Source organism: Triplophysa rosa, linkage group LG6 (assembly GCF_024868665.1).
Source record: "Triplophysa rosa linkage group LG6, Trosa_1v2, whole genome shotgun sequence".
NCBI lineage: Eukaryota > Metazoa > Chordata > Actinopteri > Cypriniformes > Nemacheilidae > Triplophysa > Triplophysa rosa.
The window spans coordinates 16,172,813-16,193,466 of record NC_079895.1 but is presented as its reverse complement, the minus strand read 5'-3'; the positions used below and the strand labels follow the sequence as shown (position 1 = coordinate 16,193,466).

Sequence of the window (20,654 nt, the reverse complement as noted above, 5' to 3'; positions counted from 1 at the left end):
ACTACTACAGCCAAAGTGATCAGGGAGACAGGTAGGAAGGTGCTAGGTGTATCATCTGGAAGGAGGAAAGAAGACAAGGAGACTTGGTGGTGGAATGAGGAAGTTCAGGAGAGTATCCAGAGGAAGAGGTTAGCTAGGAAGAAGTGGGACAGTGAGAGGACGGAGGAAAGTAGACCGGAATATAGGGAGATGCAGCGTGAGGTTAAGATAGAGGTGGCAAAGGCCAAACAGAAAGCTTATGAGGACATGTATGCAAGGTTAGATAGTAAGGAAGGTGAGAGGGATTTGTATCGGTTGGCGAGGCAGAGGGATAGAGATGGAAAGGATGTGCAGCAGGTTAGAGTGATTAAAGATAGAGATGGAAATGTGTTAACAGGTGACAGGAGGGTGAGGGAAAGATGGAAGGAGTACTTTGAGGAACTGATGAATGAGGAAAATGGCAGGGAGAGAAGAGTAGTAGAGGCAAATATTGTTGAGCAGGAAGTAGAAAGGATTAGCAAGGGTGAAGTTAGGAGAGCTTTGAAGCAGTGTTAATTTCGTTAACGAAAACTATGACGAAAAGTATTCGTTAACGACATGTTTTCACTGACGAAAACGAGACGATAACTAAATAAAAATGAATGCATTATAACGAAAACTGTAATAAAAATATACTGACATTTTCGTCAACTAATAAAAACGAGACGAAAGTATTCTTGTCCCACCTGGCGGACATCAGTTTGCGCGCATGTGCTGCTTATCTCATATAAACGGTAGAGAGAAGTCTCTGGGAGAAGGGGAAGCACACACATGTATTCTGTGTCTCCAGGCGGGTTACAAAGCGTCTTACTTTCTTCACGATCGCCGGTAAAACGCCGCAAACTTGAAGCGCGACTGCAGGCAAGTCACCCCGAAACACATTACGAAGGCAAGCTCAAAGGTTTTATATGCCAATGTTAACTTAACACGAGCTGCTGCATAACGTGAAATGCAACATAGAGTCAGCCAAAAGAAACCAGCGCTGTCCTCTACTGATTATAGAAGTGATGAAGTGAGTCAAACTGTACATTCCAACCAAATATGTAACATGTTTGCATGACTAAAGAAATGTAATACAATTTATATAATATGTCTTTTTGAAAGCTATTCTCATTCATTGCTGTCTCAAGCAAAGACAGTGCGCTCTTTCTTCAAATAGGCATGCCATGAGCCAATAGCCTTTGAGTGTGAGCCCTGTCAGAGCGTTTCATTGGTTGAATGAACTGAATGAATACGCCCTACTTAACGAGTCAATTGAGTCAAATGGAATTGAACGAACTGGAACATGTCGTTCATGGTCTAATACTCTGCGTTCCAACAATGCAAATCTAGTTACTGGAATTTTCTGAAAAATAAAGGTAATGACCTGGTTTAATTTCATTCTAAGGTGAAGTAAATTATGTCAAAACAGTTGAATCTTTGTATGGAACATTTAATTACACCAAGTAAATGATTTAAACCATTTAGATTTTAGTAGACTAAATATAATGTATATTTATTCGACTAAAATGTTTTTCATATTTCGTCGACTAAAACTAGACTAAAACTAAAATGATGGGGTTGACTAAAATGTGACTAAAACTAAATTGCATTTTCGTCAAAAGACTATGACTAAAACTAAATCAAAATTTGCTGTCAAAATTAAGCACTGCTTTGAAGAGGATGAAGAGAGGAAAGGCGGTTGGTCCGGATGACATACCAGTGGAGGTATGGAAGTGTCTAGGAGAGATGGCAGTAGAGTTTTTAACTAGGTTGTTCAACGAGGTCTTAGAGAGTGAGAGGATGCCTGAGGAATGGAGGAGAAATGTTTTGGTGCCGATTTTTAAGAACAAGGGAGATGTGCAGAGTTGTGGAAACTACAGAGGTATTAAGCTGATGAGCCATACAATGAAGTTGTGGGAAAGAGTAGTGGAAGCAAGGCTAAGGGGAGAAGTGAGCATTTGTGAGCAGCAGTATGGTTTCATGCCAAGAAAGAGCACTACAGATGCGATATTTGCTTTGAGAAGGTTGATGGAGAAGTACAGAGAGGGTCAGAAAGAGCTGCATTGTGTCTTTGTAGATTTAGAGAAAGCGTATGACAGGGTGCCAAGAGAGGAGCTGTGGTATTGTATGAGGAGGTCTGGAGTGGCAGAGAAGTATGTTAGAGTGGTGCAGGATATGTATGAGAGCAGTAGGACAGTGGTAAGGTGTGCGGTAGGTGTGACAGAGGAGTTCACGGTGAAGGTGGGACTGCATCAAGGATCGGCTCTGAGCCCCTTCTTGTTTGCGGTGGTGATGGACAGGCTGACAGATGAGGTCAGACAGGAATCTCCATGGACTATGATGTTTGCGGATGATATTGTGATCTGTAGTGAGAGCAGGGAGCAGGTGGAGGAAAGTCTAGAGAGGTGGAGGTTTGCTCTGGAGAGAAGAGGAATGAAGGTTAGTCGCAGCAAGACAGAATACATGTGTGTGAATGAGAGGGATCCAAGTGGAACAGTGAGGTTACAGGGAGAAGAGGTAAAGAAGGTGCAGGATTTTAAGTACTTAGGGTCAACAGTCCAGAGTAATGGGGAGTGTGGAAAAGAGGTGAAGAAGCGTGTGCAGGCAGGTTGGAATGGGTGGAGAAAAGTGTCAGGTCTGTTGTGTGATAAAAGAGTACCAGCAAGAATGAAAGGAAAGGTGTACAGGGCAGTAGTGAGACCAGCGATGTTGTATGGTTTGGAGACAGTTGCACTGAGGAAAAGACAGGAGGAAGAGTTAGAGGTAGCAGAGCTGAAGATGTTGATGTTCTCTTTGGGAGTGACGAGGATGGATAGGATCAGGAATGAGTACATCAGAGGGACAGCACATGAGAGATGTTTTGGAGACAAAGTTAGAGAGGACAGGTTGAGATGGTTTGGACATGTTCAGAGGAGGGAGAGTGAATATATCTGTAAAAGGATGCTGAGGTTAGAGCTGCCAGGCAGGAGGCCGAGAGGAAGACCAAAGAGGAGGTTTATGGATGTAGTGAAGGAGGACATGAGGGTAGTCGGTCTGAGAGAAGAGGATGCAGGGGATAGGGCTAGATGGAGGCAGATGATTCGCTGTGGCGACCCCTGAAGGGAACAGCCGAAAGGAAAAGAAAGAAGAAGGGATTCATGTGAAATAAAAGATGTGTAAACCAGTATTCCTATAGAAGAGAACGAAGTACGCACATCCAAAGTGGTTTAGTCAGGTGCTAGACCAAAAAGTACATCCGATAATAAAAGAGAAGATCTGCACACTGCAATTCTTGGATTATGCATCTTCTGATCGAAACGTTGCCTTTTTAAAATTAAACCAGGATTCTGCCATACAGATTGTACAGTGCAATTTTCTGTGTGCATGTAAAAAACCAATACCGTACTGAAAACAGTAACATATTCTGATGGATATAATTTTGGTTATAATGTAAAATATGTTTTGTTTCATAATGCGGTGCACATCAGTGTAGACTCAATATAACTGAGTAACCAAGTCACTAGATTATTCAAAACAGACATTGCTACGAGGTTGTGTTAAAGGTCCAGTGTGTCATTTTTTGGAGGATCTATTGACAGAAATGCAATATATTATACATAACTAGGTTTTCTGAGGTGTATAAAGACCTTACGTAATGAAGCGTTATGTTTTTATTACCTTAGAATAAGCTATATCTATCTACATACAACGCAGGCCCCCTTGTATGGAATTCGCCATGTTGTTTCTACAGTAGCCCTAAATGAACAAACTGCTCACTACTAGATGGCACTACATTTCATACACTGGACATTGAAATGTTTTCAGCAAAAATGACTGTGCATCTTTCTATCTCTTTAAAGGGAAAGTTCATCCAAAAATCATAATTCTGTCATTTACTAACCCTCATGTCATTTTAAACCTGTATGTGACTCTTCTGTGCAACACAAGAGAAGATATTTTGAGAAATGTCTTTGTTGTTTTGTGCCCATACAATGGAAGTCAATGAGGTCCAGTGCTGTTTGGTTACCAGCGTTCTTCAAAATATCTTCTTTTGAGTTCTGCCGAAGAAAGGTAGTCAAACAGGTTTGGAATGACATGAGGATGAATAAATGATAGAAGAATACATTTGGGTAAGTGATCACTTTAATATCTATGTCTGATAAATGCCGTTTCCACTGGAGCCTACAAAGTGGTTAGTGATGTTCAGCTGCCTATAGATACAATGCCTCCTGTTTAAAGTCTTTCACTCAAATGCTGCTGGGGAGACTGGTGGAGCACAGGCCGTTTGTTCTGCCCCGGGTGATGGAGGTTCATTGTCCCACTGGGGAATGCCCTGGCACGCTCCCAGTTAAGCCTGCCACGCGAACAGCGCCCCTCAAGTGGCCCCAGCCCCCGGCGCCAACCAATTCTCCAGCACCACTCCCTGCACATTATTCAATTAGAGCCAGGCCAGGTGCCGCTCAGAGCCAGGGTCAGAGGGGAGCGCTAGAGACCCGCAGTCATGTGTGTCCAGAAGCTATTTACAACCAGATAATGCTTCATTTTTGCTTCTATTTTCAGCTATTGTTTTCAGGGTCTGTGTGTTCTTATTGGATTTAAAGCTTGTTTGACCGGCATGTTGTCATTTTCCGTGCTCGAGGGCGGTCGAGATGTTAGGATCATTATAGGAGAATCAGATATTCGATCTGATTCTAATCTGATGGGAATACAACACGGACTGGGAACGTGATGAATAGTGCAATTTTAATGATCCTACAAAGAGTAATTTGTAGAGGCAGTTTATGCTGTTACTGGTAGGGTCTCCTAGAGACCCGGCGGTTTTATTTGCACAAGTCTGTTAGTAATCTGATTTGGGGTTAATGGATCCTATTATTCCAAAACCTTGGAATGGGAAAGAGGTGAGGATTGAAAGATTGGAAGGACGTTGGGCTGGTTGGCAGGAGAGAGATGGGGAATTTGGATGGGTGGGGAGGAAGGAGGCAAAGCAGAGGTCACAGGATTTGGAGAGGCAGTATATTGATGGTGGGAGGGGGAAAAGTGAGCAGACAGTGGGGGGATTTGGAAAGACAGTGGGCCAAAGGATTGAGTTTCTCAATAACAGGCACCCGACTCCACAGCTTTGAAATGTCAGTGGGGTTTTATCTTTACAAACAATGTGAAACATTTCGGCGAGCAGCACTCAGTGGGCAGCGTGGGATGTCTGTCTTCCAGTCCAGTGAGCTGCTGTAATCCTTTTCTTGTGTCCTCTTTCTTTTCCAGTAGAGGTGTGAAGGAATGATAGCGTTTGTTATTGTGGGCTTTTGTTGAGTCTTGCAGCATCTAGACAGAACTGCCATGAAATGTGTTCCATCCACTCTCTCCATTTTAATAACAATGATGCCTGTCAGATTCTGTGTGTGTGTGTGTGTGTGTGCGTGTGTGTGTGCGTGTGCGTGTGCGTGTGCGTGTGCGTGTGCGCGTGCGCGTGCGCGTGCGCGTGCGCGTGTGTGTACAAAAGTGTAAAAATAGCAATTATCTATGTCGACCTTACCATTAAAATAAGTTTTTTTAACATACTGGTACCTCAGATGTCAGTATTAGGTGGGTTTAAATACCCATGCAAGGTTTTTAAAGCATGATTTTCCATAGTCAAGTAAGTGTCGCTTTCAGAATTGTGACATCCATAACCATCCATATTCCACACACATAAAAATAAATATATAAAAACGAATCTATGCTGTATGAAGATGCATCCCTTATCTATTTGTTAGGTATTATTGCTTCTGGTTTGTGCATTTCAATTCACAGAAATCAAATTATGTCACCTGTCAAAAACGGCTGTCCTTTTTTTGTCACATCCATACCTCATGTTCATTTCCCTCATCTTAAAAAGAGGATGCGTAGACTGATATTTTTCGGATGTCTGAACTCTATCAACAGGGGTTTAGAAAAATATAAACAGATGGCTCAATATAGTGGTAATAAATACATTTTCTGGCAGTTTATATTTTGACTGCAAATGTCACATCCATAACCCTGGAACTCTCTTTCTGTCACAGGTTGTTATCAGCAGTACTACGAACATCAGAGGTAGAATCTCGGGCCACACGAGCGAGTCTAACTGAGTTGCTCAGTCCTCAGATGGGCAAAGATATAGTCTGGTTTCTCAGACGCTGGGCCAAGACATACCTGTTGGTGGATGAGAAACTATACGGCCAAGTGAGTTGAACATACAGTTTCCCCCTGAAAACAAGACTGTGATCAACGAACAGGCCAACGTGTCTCCTTTCAGAAAGAACAGAAATTCCTGGCATGCTACTTAGACAATTTTTTACACGTTTTATGGCTTCTGTTTCGATTTCTCTTCACTGTGTGTTTTGATTCTCTCCATCAGATCAGTGTACCCCTCAGCACAGCCTTTGGAGCCGACACCGAGGGGGCGCAGTGGATTGTGGGTTATCTGTTGGAAAAGGTTATCAATAATCTGTCTGTGTGGAGCTCGGAGCCCGAACTGGCCAATGACACAGTGGAACTGCTGGTGACGCTGGTGGAGAAGAGAGAGAGGTTTGTGTACCTGAATGAGGATGCATGCAAGAGTAGAGCATGAGGGCTAAATATGTGTCTAATTAACCAAAAACTCGACAGAACAGCTGCTCAGTGACGGACACAAGGGTATGAGTGGTTTGGGATAATAACTAGTTGATATAAGACCTCATGTTTTTAATGTTCTCCACCTACTGGTGGAATTACAGCATTGCATCTGAAAGTGATTTATAAACGTTACTTTTTTCAGACCAATAAAAGGAGAGTTTACCTAAAAATGAAAAATCTTTCAACATTTACTTACCCACGTGTCATTCTAACACTGTGACTTGATATTGTCTGCAGAACACAAAAGAAGATATTTTGAAGAACGATGGTAGCCAAACAACATTAACCGCCTTTGACTTCCATTGTATGGACAAAACCACTGAGACATTGCTCAAAATTAGTGCTGGGCAATGATTACATTTTTAATCGCATGAGTTTTCTGTGATTAATTGTGATTAATCGCAGTAAGCGTAAAATTCAATGAAATCAAAAGTAGTGTATCGTGCACTTTTATTTTATAAATGAACAAAAGTGCAATGAGATTTGGTTTGCAAACACTTTAAACAAATAATGTGCTTTTTTACAACAAAATATTTATTGTAAATCTCAACTTAAACATTAATGTAATCAAATTAAATGTAAAACCAAAGCTATCTGGAACTGCCAGGGCATTATTGTTCTGTATTCTTTGATATAGAAAAACAAGTTATAATGATTATTGATTTTATTGCTTATACATAAACTCTCTTTCAACACAAAGTATAAAGTGTACTGTATTTAAAGTGTATTTAGAACACATCTCTAACAACTAAATTATTGTATGCTACTTTTTTCTTTATCTTAACAATTCATTTAAGGAGAACACAATTCCTTTAATATGAGTGAGTGTTTTGGGCTCGTCCTTTGTTGTTTGATGAACATTATAAACAGAGATCTTTATTATGCTGCTGCCCCTTTAAGAGCGATCTATACAGATATACGGATCTTATATACTGTGACGCATCCGTTTTGTTTCCCAGCTATTAACGTTCATAAAACGGACTATATATATGGAAATTATGGCGTAATTTTGTGTTTATTTGTCCATTTCAGAGTAAGAAGATGTGAAAGAGAACTCAGTTTAGTAGTTTGCGCTCTGACTCTCTAGGCGAGCATGTTTAAACATGTTTTCTGCATTACACCGTGTCTACACCGGACACGTCACGACAAAAGACATTAGAAACGCATTAGAACCCATTATAATTTTTAATTTTGACGCACTGGATGAGGCGTGACTGTCACGTCCAGCTTCACACCGGAAGCGTAAGCAGCACGCCAGCAGTACGTAGGCAGTAACGCAGCGCGTAGCCATTTTCCTTTCACACCGGAAGCGTATACACCGTGCTGCCTGGGTACCACAGTACAACAATGCAATTTCGCATTATGTTATTTAAATACATCAATGAGCAAAATATCTTCCAGAACTTCATCAAAGCTTAAGTAGATTGCATAACTATGCTTTGTTATATCCGCCTGTTTCATGCTCTTTTAGATCTATGTAGTACAAGTTATAAATAAAAGGCCATCGTGCTTTTAAGGATACAAAGTCACTAAAGGGTTAACTCACCATTGGAGAGTTAATGACTTGTGATCACTTTTCTCTTACACATACGCAATATAAGCATATTACAGTACATGATGTCTATATAGTTTTTTCAGAAGGTTATGATGACAGTGGGTTTCAGACAGTACACTGACAGTGTAATGCGATCGTTTTCCACTCCTTCATATGCAATATAAGCATAACATTTAAGATATACATGTATTGTAAATCCTTTAAATTTGCTGTTGTGGTTTTGGCTAAAAAAAACTAATGGCAAAAGTGTTTTTGATAGTCATGGTTAGGGATGCAATGATTATAGATTTTGTTGGTATGATTATAATTTGAGGAATAATCACGGTTGCACGATCATGACGATTGTTATGCATATATTAATTTCTACATTTTTAATGGCCCTGACCAAAATTTTACTTGCCCGCCACAAAAAGTAATAAATAAATAATAATGTCTAGTTATTAGTTTGTTTTTTAACCTATGCAATCTTAATAAATAAGCTCATAATACCACAAAACTATTAGCCTAACTCTAATAATAATAATAGTCAATCAGTTAGTAATAAAATTAGTGACAATTGACAAATGATCAAATTATGAACAATAGCACAAATAAATGTAATAAAGCAAACACACAAATAAAATTAACAGTGCTTTTTAAGTGTTTCAGGTTGGTCTAACTGTGGTTATTAGGTACAGAAACTGAATAAAGGAGTCAAATGTCAAATAACACTTCATAGTCTTCACAGTATACTGGAATATAGATCAAACCATATTAAAGTTATTAAAGTTGATCAGTCAGGAGCAGTGAGTCTGTTTTGTCTTCGCTTTTTGTTGTTTGATGAGCATTAAAACAGATATATTTATTATCCTGCTGTCCCTTGAAGAGATAGCGCGCACGGATCACATGCTTTTTGTTTCCCCACTGTTTTCGTTTACAGCGAACTATAATGGATTTATCAACGTGATAAAGAGCCTATTCACTAAATAATAACATAAAATAAGTTAAATTGATTCAACTTGCATCAGGAGTAGACTTTGAATTTGAGCTTGCACATACAGAATGTACTCATCCTGTGAGCTGTCCTCGAAGCGACGCTTCTCGTTCATTGTGCTACTCCGTTAACTTACATGCCGCTTTGTTTGTTTACATTGCACTGAAAGCTCAACTGTCACCGCTACAGCCTTGATTGTGAATGTACATGTAAGATTCGCTGTTTGTTTGGTCTCTCTGCCATAGTTAATCTAGTGTGTGTCGTGGCCTCCGTGTCTCTGATAAGCACGGCTCTTTAAGCTGGTGCACAGCTGGTGTAACTTTGATTTCATTTTGTGCAAGTTGCAACATTTCTGTTCCGTGCAACAGAAACATGCGGTGTAACGGAGCCTTTACAATTAATTAACCGTGACGTTTTTAAGCGCGGTTAATAGTAAACCTCGGTAATCGCTGCATCCCTAGTCATGGTGACCGTTAAAAACACATTAGACACCATTTACATGCTTTAAAGGTAAAAGTGTTACTTTCTCCTGTCAATCCATGTGGATTTTGTCCGTAAAGTAAGCACTGTTGCTTCAATTGAGCAGCGCAGCAAAAATAGACCGTGCCAAAATGATCGCTGCACTGCTGCTTACGCACCGCTTCTGCTCCGCGAGCACGTGCGCTTGCGCGTGCAGTCTGAATGCTCTCATTCCGTTTCATACCGCACACGTGATCATTTTACAGGATTTTATTATGTGCGCAGTTACCTTTGCCAACATTAAACAAACCATTGCTTGCTTTCCGAAGAAGCGACTTCTCTTTGGAAATGTAAAGTTACACAACGTGGTCAGCTATTGTATAAAGGCCAACCAATCCCATTGTAATGTATCCTGCTTATTACATATAGCGCGTATTGCCTACGTGAAAAGCAATCGGTTGAAATATTGTATTAGCTAATTTCCAACACCAGAAATCATTCCTGGTATAAGCGAGGTCAGCCAGAGTAAAAAGTAAACTGCATTCCCTTTAAGCAGAGGTTGAGGACTGTGAGTGGTAGTCTGCTGGTTAGCGTGATTGACTCGCAATCGCTGACGGCATCAAACCTAGGCTCGAGGCATTTTTTACGTTGTTGGTCTTGTTCTGTTTATCTGTATCGCTGGTTAGATTTTAGATTTATATTTCGGTACTTAATGCGTGGACAGTATGAAAAGAAAGTCTGGAATGAGAGATCTTTTTATAAACCGTATCTGCACTTGATTTTTGCTGCTGAACTCACACATCAGTGGACTTTCGTGCTATAAACAGGACGAACGAACGGTAATAGGTTTTACATTTACGCATTTAGCAGACACTTTTATCCAAAGCGACTTACCCTTTTAGTCTGTGCATGTCTTTTATCAGTAGCCCATGTGATTTTAGTTTCCATATTGCAAAAATTGATTGACTATAAGAGACGCAATAATGTTGCGCAATGATTGTAATGTAACAAGCATGAACTTATTAACTAAAATATAACACAGCCCAAGTCAATGCCAAATGCCTTGCCATTTACCTCCGTGAAGAGACTGACGCTATCGTGCGTGGAACTGCAAAGAAACTTACAATAAATAGCCACGTTTCCTTTTGAAATGGAAAAAAATATTATTCAGCACATAGAAATAAGTGCGGGATTCAGGCCCGGCAACCCACTCATGCAGCCTAGCCTGGCGAGAACATGGCAAAATGAGTCGGGATGCGGGCATGCTACTTACAAGCTACAGGCAAAACAATTTTAAAAAGTTGGTTTGCACAAACATGGTGGTTAAGCCTACTGATCCCATTGCTCCGAATAGTATTAAACAATTACAGTGGCAAGAAAAAGTATGTGAACCTTTTGGAATTTCATTGTTTTCTGAATGAATTTGTCATAAAATGTGATCTGATCTTCATCTAAGTCAAGGGTATTGACAAACATAAACATAACTCCGGAAAATTTTTGTATTCTGTAAGCTATTGATTTCCTTCCGCTTTATCATCTGCTTCCACAGAGGAAAGAGTCAAATACAGATTTGAACAACATGAGGTTTAATAAATTACATCAGAATTTTTATTTTTACATTTACATTTTTTACATTTTTATGCATTTGGCAGACGCTTTTATCCAAAGCGACTTACATTGCATTGCATTATGCATTTGCCATGCTCTAATCACTGAGCCACAGGAAGGCATTATAAGCATTATAATATTTTTAGGTGAACTATCCTTTTAAATCGGTCAAGCTATTAAAAAGGACTAAAACCTACCATAAAAGAAGTACAAAGACAAAGTCTTCTAAAGCTTTACGGAAGCCTTAAGGAAAAATGTACTTTATTTATTTACTGAAAATATTATTCTACAAAGTCATTCTTAAATCTGTGTGTACACAATCAAACTTATATTGTGAAGACATACTGTGGCAGGTCTGGTGAGAGGCATTTTGCTGCAACCTGCGGCGGACGTCCAACCCAGTCCATGTGTGACGTCAGAAACCACACCCATGTCACAAGAGGCCACGCCCCTCCCCATACAACATTTTATGAATCCCCATCCCGCCCATTTATGGGTGTGGCCTCTGACATCACACTTGGATGTAGGCGGGTTGGATGTCCACCACAGAATGCAGCGAGACCTACTTAGGCCTGGCATCAGTGATGTCAACAAATATGAATGTCATACTTGTATAAGTTAATCATCGCTATGTTTGTAACTCGTCTCTCATCTTTGGTTCAGGGCGAACATTGTCGTGCAATGTGAAAACTGGTGGAACTTGGCCAAGCAGTTTGCAAGTCGTAGCCCCCCTTTACATATGCTGTCCAGCACAGTCCAGCGGACCCTGATGAAGGCTCTAGTCTTAGGGGGTTTTGCTCACATGGATTCTGAAACCAAACAGCAATATTGGGCCGAGGTCAGAAAAACATTGAATATTATATTATTCTCTCAAAACAGGCAAAGGAAAATAGATTGTTTTTGTAAAGCTTGTGGCAGTTAATGAAGTCTGTCTTTGTCTTGCAGGTTCTTCACCCGCTCCAGCAGCGGTTTCTCAACCTCATAAACCAGGACAACTTCGCTCAGATCTGTCAGGAGGAGACGGTCAAGCAGGAGATCGTGGCCACTCTGGAAGCTCTGTGTGGTATCGCAGAAGCGACGCAAATCGACAACGTGGCATCTCTCTTCAGCTTTCTCATGGATTTCCTGTCCAGCTGCATCGGCCTCATGGAGGTCTACAGAAACTCGCCAGAAACAGTTAACCTCATCATAGAGGTGTTTGTAGAAGTGGCTCACAAACAAATCTGCTACTTGGGAGAGGTGAGAGAATGTTGTCAGAATTCGAAACATATTTGTCTTTATCTCTATAACTATACTTTAAAATCTTGCTATGTTAGGGCTGGATGATATAAACAAAAATGTAGATTCTAATATTCGTAGTGTTCATTGTTGACTACATTAGTCATCACATTGTAAATTTTCATAATGACTTCACATTCCCTTTTGCATAGCGGTGATAGAAATAATAGGGCAATTCCGTGAAAATGTCAACCTTACCACGAAAAAATTAAGTTTTTACCAGCGGTTTTCACTATGGTAATAGTACAGATTTTAACATTTGGTGGTTCAAATACCCATGTGAGATCTCTCTTCAAATTTGTAAAGCATTTGTTTTATTTTTAGTGCATGATTTTTCATAGTCAGGTAAGTGCCATTTTCAGGATTGTCACATCCATAACGCTACATATTCCTCATAAATGGACACATGAAAATTAATATAAAGTAACTATTTTATGTTCTATAAAGAGGCATCCCTTCTCCATTCATTGGGTATTATTGCTTCAGGATTGTGCCTTTTATTTTATAGAAATCCTTGAAAGTTTATCGTCTCCCAAAAACCGCGTCCTTTTTTTGTCACATCCGGAATGCATGTTTATTTCCCTTTTTTAAATGGAAATTTTTTTCATAGACTGACATTTTTTGATGTTTAGACTCTGTCAACAAGGGTTCAGTAAAATATAAACAGATGGTTCAATATATTCGTAACAAATTCATTCTCTGAGCATTTTTATGTCACGTCCATAACGCAAAATGTCACATCCATAACGTTGGAATTGCCCATTACCTAATAAAATAGTTTTTTATATCTAACCCTCCTCAGGGTTCCCACTCTTCTTGAAACTGCTTGAAAGTATTTGAATTTCAGACATGAATTCAAGGACGGGAAAGTATTTGAATATAGACATAGGTACTTGAAAGTGCTTAAATTAAATAAACAAAATTTTGTTAGAATTGCATCGCGCTGTTATAAACATTGATTAGTGTTGCCGAAGCCAGAAGCTGTGAGCGGATGGATCGTGATCATGTGCAGTCCTACATAAACCAGTCGTAGTTTTTGTATTCATATTTAACTCGCTCAATGCTGGAAGAGTGCAAATTCAACAATGCCTGAGCTGTTATAAAATACGGTTTATCAAAGTTACTACAAATGTGTATTTGATAAGATGTGGAGTACACCAGCAGGTTATGCATCAAGCAAACGGTAAAGATTATCATATACAGTCAAACATATGTTGTATTTAACCACTGCTAAACAAGTTTCTTTTCAACTACGTTCATTTCGAGAATAATTTTATTAGTTATCATTATTCTTGTCAGTAAATGTGCCTTAAGAGTTTGAATTGTTTTTTAGGATGTTGAGAAACACTGAAATCAGAATCAGAAGGAGCTTTATTACGTATTTATTACGTTTATTAGTATGTTTACACACACAAGGAATTTGATTGGCGACAGGAGCTTAGTGCAGAAGAAAGTGTACACCTGGTGCAAATATGGATGAAAGAGATAAAATATGCATGAAGTAAGAATTTTTTTTAAATAATAACAATAATGCACTATATGCAAAAGTGAAAAAATGTGATGGACAGTGTGTAGTAAGAGCTTTTAAATGTTCAGGCTGAGTATAGCCTGCGGGGAAAAACTGTTCTTGTGTCTGGCTGTTCTGGTGGTCAGTGCTATGTAGCGCTGGCCAGATGGCAACAATTTGAAGAGGGAGTGAGCTGGGTGAGTGGGGTCCAAAGTGATTTTCTTAGCCCTTTTTCTCACTCTGGAGGTGTCGAGATCTTGGAGGTTGGGCAGTGGGGCACCAATAATCCTCTCAGCAGTCCTGACTGTCCGTTGTAGTCTCCTAATGTCTGATTTGATAGCTGAACCAAACCAGACAGTTATGGATGAGCACATGACAGACTCGATGATGGCAGAGTAGAACTGTGTGAGCAGCTCCTGTGGCATGTTGAATTTCCTCAGCTGGCGAAGGATTTACAACCTCTGCTGGACTTTTTTAGCGATGGCGTTTATGTGAGTGTCCCACTTCAGGTCCTGAGAGATGGTTGTGCCCAGGAATCTGAGCTAGCTAGATAGCATTGGTTTAGCGAAAATGAAAACATGCTCCCAGCAGTGTTATCTGTTGCAGTAATGAACTTTTGCTGTGTGCTTGGGTGGAGGTTTTGGGCTTTTTGAGCTTGCTTTGTCCGAAGTCACTCAGTCATTTTTTATCAAGTTCACTATATCAGTAGGGATAGAACGAAATGTTTGAATGTTGGTGTATTCCTGCATGGGTCAGAGATTTGTATATGTTAGAAACTGCTTTGTACCTTAATTTTAAATACAACGGAAATAATCATATCAATCATTTGATTTAATGTCTCGAAACTTTCCAGAGCACTGTTTTACGCAGATTGACTGACAACATTGAGCTTAAATAGCGCCCTCAAATGACCGTTGATTACTTGGCACATTAAATGCGTAAATAAATCAATTGAAAGTAAATATATTCAAATGAAAGGGGAATTCCAAACGGAAGTGAACTGATGATGTACTACCTTTGAAGGGCAGAACCCTTTGAATTAAGCTAATTGAAGGGTGTAGTAGGGCATTCTCATGTTTATTATCAAAACTAATAATGCACAATCATCCGGGTACTTGTCATTCTGACAAGTAAAATAATTATTAAAAACATATATGTGACCCTGGACAACAAAACCAGTCTTAAGTAGCACGGGAACATTTTTAGCAATCGCCAAAAATACAGGGTATGGGTAAAAATGACAGATTTTTCTTTTATGCCAAAAATCATTAGGATATTAAGTAAAGTTCATGTTCCATTAAGATATTTTATAAATTTCCTACCGTACATGTATAAAAACTTTATTTTTGTGAGTGGATGGCCTGCTACAGTGCCTCTGATTAACAACTTCAAAGGCGATTTTCTCAATATTTTGCTTTTTTTGCACCCTCAGATTCCAGCTTTGTAAACAGTTGTTGTTCCACCAGATATTGTCCTATCCTAACAAACCACATATCAATAGAAAGCTTATTTCTTCAGCTTTCAGATGATGTAAAAATCTCAATTTTGAAAAATTGACCCTTAAGACTGGTTTTGTCGTCCAGGGTCATATATGTGACCCTGGACAACAAAACCAGTCTTATGAGTCAATTTTTCGAAATTGAGATTTGTACATAATCTGAAAGCTGAATAAATAAACTTTCTATAGATATATGAGTTGTTAGAATAGGACAATATCTGGCTGAGATACAACCGTTTAAAACTCTGGAATCTGAGAGCACAAAAAATCAAAATATTGAGAAAATTGCCTTTGAAATTGTTAATCAGGGGCACTGTGGCAGACCATCTACTCACAAAAATAAAGTTTATATATATTTAAGGCAGGAAATTTACAAAATATCTTCATGGAACATGATCTTTACTTAATATCCTAATGATTTTTAGCATAAAAGAAAAATCGATAATTTTGACCCACACAATGTATTTTTGTCTTTTACTAAAAATGTTCCCGTGCTACTTAAGACTGGTTTTGTGATCCAGGGTCACATATGAGATTATATTTACTTGTCACGACACCAAACTTCGGTACCAGTCAGTACTAAATGTGACGATACTTGCGTTTACTTGCGTAAATGTGACGTTACTTTTGAGCGCTGTTGAACAGATTATGAAAGACCTCTGATTTGCTATTGTGTTTCCAAGGTCATCGGATATGTCTTTGATTGGCTCGTTTGATTTTTACTTTGATAGACTTTCAAACGCTTCCGTGTGTATCTGTGTAAGCGCTCGGTAGAGAGTGCGACGCAATGATCATTTCACGCGCTTCCGGGTTTGGTTGCGCAAGCGCTCAGTAAGGAGCCATTCAAAGACATATCCGATGACCTTGGAAACACAATAGCCAATCAGAGGCCTTTCATAATCTGTTCAACAGCGCTCAAAATGAATGCAGGAAATACAAGTATCGTCACATTTAGTACCGACTGGCACCGAAGTTTGGTATCGTGACAACACTGAATGTTCATCTTTTTAAAACTTTTTTCTTTCCTAAAAACCAAAAGTAATGAGGTTTTCCCTGCAGTGGGTTTGCATTTGTTAGAAATGGGTTAATAAAATACTTAAGAGTAAATTACATAATGTATTATATATTGATTTTGAGGCAAGTAGCTTTGTAATAAGCAGTATAATGTTCAGCTAGTCCGTTGTCATTGCAAAATTAAACCCCTTCTGTGTGATTCTTGTCTTCGCTTCAGTCCTGATCACACTGTCGGGTTTATTCTATCATGTTAACCGGCTGCCTGTACTGTACACAATCCCATACATACATTGGAATGTCTTCACAGTTACTATGAAAAATAAGACAAATCAGTAATTGACCAATGTGAATTTTCAAAATTCCTCATAACAATGAAGTCTGACTATCAATATTATAAGTAACTCGAGACGAGACATTTTTATACTCCACGTAGACTGTAAATCATTAAAACTGATGTGAAATGTAAACGTTGTTTTCCTTTTATTCAAAGAAACTGCAGCCCCCTTTTGTTTATGGACAGTCTTGTCCTCCCCAATATGGCAGCATTGTTTACCCAGTACAGCAAAAGGCCAAAGCCCTCAATGCGGTGTCTATGTATGTCTGTGACTGCATGTACCCTTTGCTAACAGTCTTCTGAAATGGCCCTTTGTGACGAGAGACAGATGTTCACTGGTTTTCAACGTCCTTAAAGATGGCATCCTTTTCCCAAAGTGCAGGTCGAGGGCACAAAAACACAGTTTTGAATTTGACCAAAACGTGCTTGAAAAAGTCCTTGAAAGTCATTGAATTCGGTGTTGATGAAAGTGTGGGAACCCTTACACACATTTATATATGTCTTGGGTAAAAAATCATATTTTTATTGAAGAATATACATTTGAATTATATATAAATGTATTCATGATTTTAATGACAAGCACTCGCTTTATCTCCACAGACTAAGTCTATGAAACTGTACGAGGTGTGCTTGACGCTACTGCAGGTCTACTCCAAGAACAATCTGGGCCGTAAGAGACTCGATGTGGCTGGAGAGGAGGACCAGTACCAAGATCTTCTGCTCATCATGGAGCTTCTGACAAATCTGCTGTCCAAAGAGTTCATCGATTTTAGTGACACAGGTATGAGCAACCACACATGTCTAGCTCGCCGATACTCCTATGCATCCTGATAACCTCTCTAAAAGTCATGAAGGGTAACCGTGTTTGTGTGCAGATGAGGTGTTCCGGGGGCAGGAGCAGAGTTCTGGTGCCGGACGGGCCGTATCGGCAGCAGATGTTGTGCTGTATGGAGTGAATATTGTGCTGCCCCTCATGTCTCAGGACTTGCTCAAGGTAAGATTGATCTTTAAATTTTTCTTTTCATTGCTAAATCTCAGTTTTAGCACACGTCCACCTCTATAACATGCTTCTATACTCAAATCTTTTCTGTCTCTTGTGCTCAGTTTCCTTCTCTATGTAACCAGTATTATAAGCTCATCACCTTCATCTGTGAGATCTTCCCAGAGAAGATCCCTCAGCTGCCAGAAGAGCTCTTCAAGAGTCTGATGTGCTCTCTGGAGCTAGGCATGACCTCGTATCCTTTCATGCTAATTCAGTTGAAGTATGTGGTTGAGGAGCATATCGTATAAAATGTCTCCATTGCCTGAGAGTTGTTTTTAACCGAAGTGACAGCTTAGGTTATTTTAAAACATAAATCCGTTGATTTGTAGCAACTCTCTAGTTTTGTTCCTTAATGCTGACTACAGGATGAGCTCAGAGATCAGTCAGCTGTGTCTTGAAGCGCTGTCCCCATTGGCTGAGCAGTGCGCCAAGACTCAGGAAAAGGACACGCCCCTATTTATTGCCACAAGACATTTCCTTAAGGTGGGTCACACACTAGTTCAACCAATACCAGTTTTTCAGTAGACGATACCTAATGCAGATATAATGACTGTATAATGCAAATGTATGGCCATTTGTAAGGTATACAAAACACAAAAAAATTGGTGTAAGCAAAATGTTAACCAATGAAATGTTCTGGTCAATATATTGGTCCTAACCCTTCATTGTAGTCGTTACTGAATGAAATATTGATATTAATTTCTCTCTCATTTCTTATATAGCTGGTGTTTGACATGCTTGTGCTGCAGAAGCACAACACTGAGATGACAGTAGCAGCAGGAGAAGCCCTCTATACACTAGTGTGCCTGCACCAGGTATGCACCATATGATATGATATAGTGAGAAAAATAATGTCTTCAAATATACATATTGTAAAGTTTGTCTTTTGTGTAACTAGAAGTACATTTGTCAAGTTATACACTAGTTTTAGGGAAGTACTATAGATTAAGCTGTTGACTTTCTGAATGTTTTTTTCATGTGTGTTTTTCCGATGTGACAGCAATGTTTTATTGGATTCAGAGACATGTCTGCATGGGTGCATGTCATGCAAATGGTAGTATTCTAGAAATAAGTCACAGGTGTATTTTTCTTAATTCATCATGCAATCAAATTTGCTGCTACATATTTGTTTATAGTGTTCATTATTTTAGGTCTAAAATTGTGAACACGAGTAGCTTTTCTAACAGTTCAAAGCCCCAATTAAATGGATAATGAAATGAAAATTATTTCATCATTTAGTTACCCTCATGTCATTACTAACCTGTATGATTTTCTAGCCTGGGATTTAAAAAAACATTGACAACCAAACAACATGGACCCCCCCATTGACTTCCATTGTATAGACACAAAACCACCGAGACATTTCTCAAAATATCTTCCACAAAAGAAAAAACCACATGATTCAAGTGACATGAGGGTGAATAATATATCTTGTATTTAAATTTTGGGATGAACTACTATCATTTTTATGTATCACTAAATACATTGCTGTAAATCACTGAAGACTCTAGTTGTTGAGTGGTGTTAAGTTATGATGTTTGTTGTAGGCGGAGTACTCCGAGCTGGTGGAGACTCTTCTCTCCAGTCAGAGGGATGCTGTCATCTATCAGCGGCTGGCAGACGCATTTATCAACCTTACCGCCAGCAGCACACCTCCAACCATGGACCGCAAACAGAAAATGGCCTTCCTTAAGAGTCTGGAGGAGTTTGTTGCCAATGTGGGAGGGCTTCTTTGTGTCAAATAAACTGCTTCCTCCAGCAACTTGTTCCCCTCTACCATTCAAAGAAGCCTTTTCAACATGCCAAACTATGGAGATGTTCAGAGTGACACAGTTGGAGCACTGATAGCACTGCTCTGCCCTGAGTCTTCAGACACATGCCTGCAGAGCGAAGGGAAGCTAAGGAGGCCAAAGACAGAGAGGGGACGACTGCCGGGGTCCTCAAATAAATTGATGATGGACAGAGGGGACCCTTTCTGAAATTAACTTATTTCTCCCCTCTTTACACACGCATACACACCCAAACTGTTTTGGAGACATCTCTCCTTGAGTGCCTTCTTATTTGGTTTCTCATGACTCAGATCCAGCTGTATGTATGGCGACAAATAGAACAGTGACTTTCTGAGAAGCGTGAGCTGTGGTTGCCATGACAACAAAAATGCCTTTCCCGTTTGAAACTGTCATTACAGAAAGGCTGTTTTGAAATAGAAACCAAATCACTTTGTGTTTAAGGGTGTATATATTTTCGAAAAGACAAAAATGAAAGTGTTTAAGAGAAAAAAGGACTGTAAAGTTTTTATAAGATTATAGTTGATGGAATTTCAGATTTTTTATGATGACTTCACCTGAAGGAGAGAAGGGGGCTAGATTACATTTTTCTTTTTGATTGATTGTAGTTTTAATGTTTCGCCCTGATCACAGCAGTACTGAAAGTGTTTCGACAAGACTTGATCTCTGATCATCTTTGGACGTTTTTCACTGTCACGTCGCCTGATGTGCCCATTTATTTAGGATTTTCTTACTTCCAGTAATGTTCCACATACACTAGCACACGTGCATACTCAGAATTGTGGAGCAGTGACCATTGCTGTAGCAATAAAATACCAAAAATTATGATTACTGAGGGATGTTACCTGTTTTATTCAGATTATGACTTTATTTCCATTGTTCAAAGCACTAATTCTCTTGTTTTGGGATGCCTGAAAAGACCTGTAAAAGTGTACATAAACTTGCTGTAAAAATGGGTGTCGTCTTATTTGGTCATGCATTTATTGTTTG

General features: G+C 39.4%; 1 protein-coding gene across 1 annotated transcript in view; it reads left to right on the top strand.

The window, feature by feature from the left end:
• Positions 1-20,615, top strand: part of xpo4 (exportin 4) — a 51,673-nt gene extending 31,058 nt beyond the window's left edge. Inside the window, exons 14-23 of the mRNA XM_057336291.1 lie at positions 6,018-6,177; positions 6,353-6,522; positions 11,868-12,042; positions 12,150-12,443; positions 17,436-17,616; positions 17,711-17,829; positions 17,940-18,070; positions 18,243-18,360; positions 18,600-18,692; positions 19,425-20,615. Of these exons, the coding sequence (XP_057192274.1) occupies positions 6,018-6,177; positions 6,353-6,522; positions 11,868-12,042; positions 12,150-12,443; positions 17,436-17,616; positions 17,711-17,829; positions 17,940-18,070; positions 18,243-18,360; positions 18,600-18,692; positions 19,425-19,622 (1,639 nt within the window). The 3' untranslated portion in view covers positions 19,623-20,615. The remainder of the gene's footprint in view (positions 1-6,017; positions 6,178-6,352; positions 6,523-11,867; positions 12,043-12,149; positions 12,444-17,435; positions 17,617-17,710; positions 17,830-17,939; positions 18,071-18,242; positions 18,361-18,599; positions 18,693-19,424) is intronic.
• The last annotated feature ends 39 nt before the right edge of the window (positions 20,616-20,654 follow it).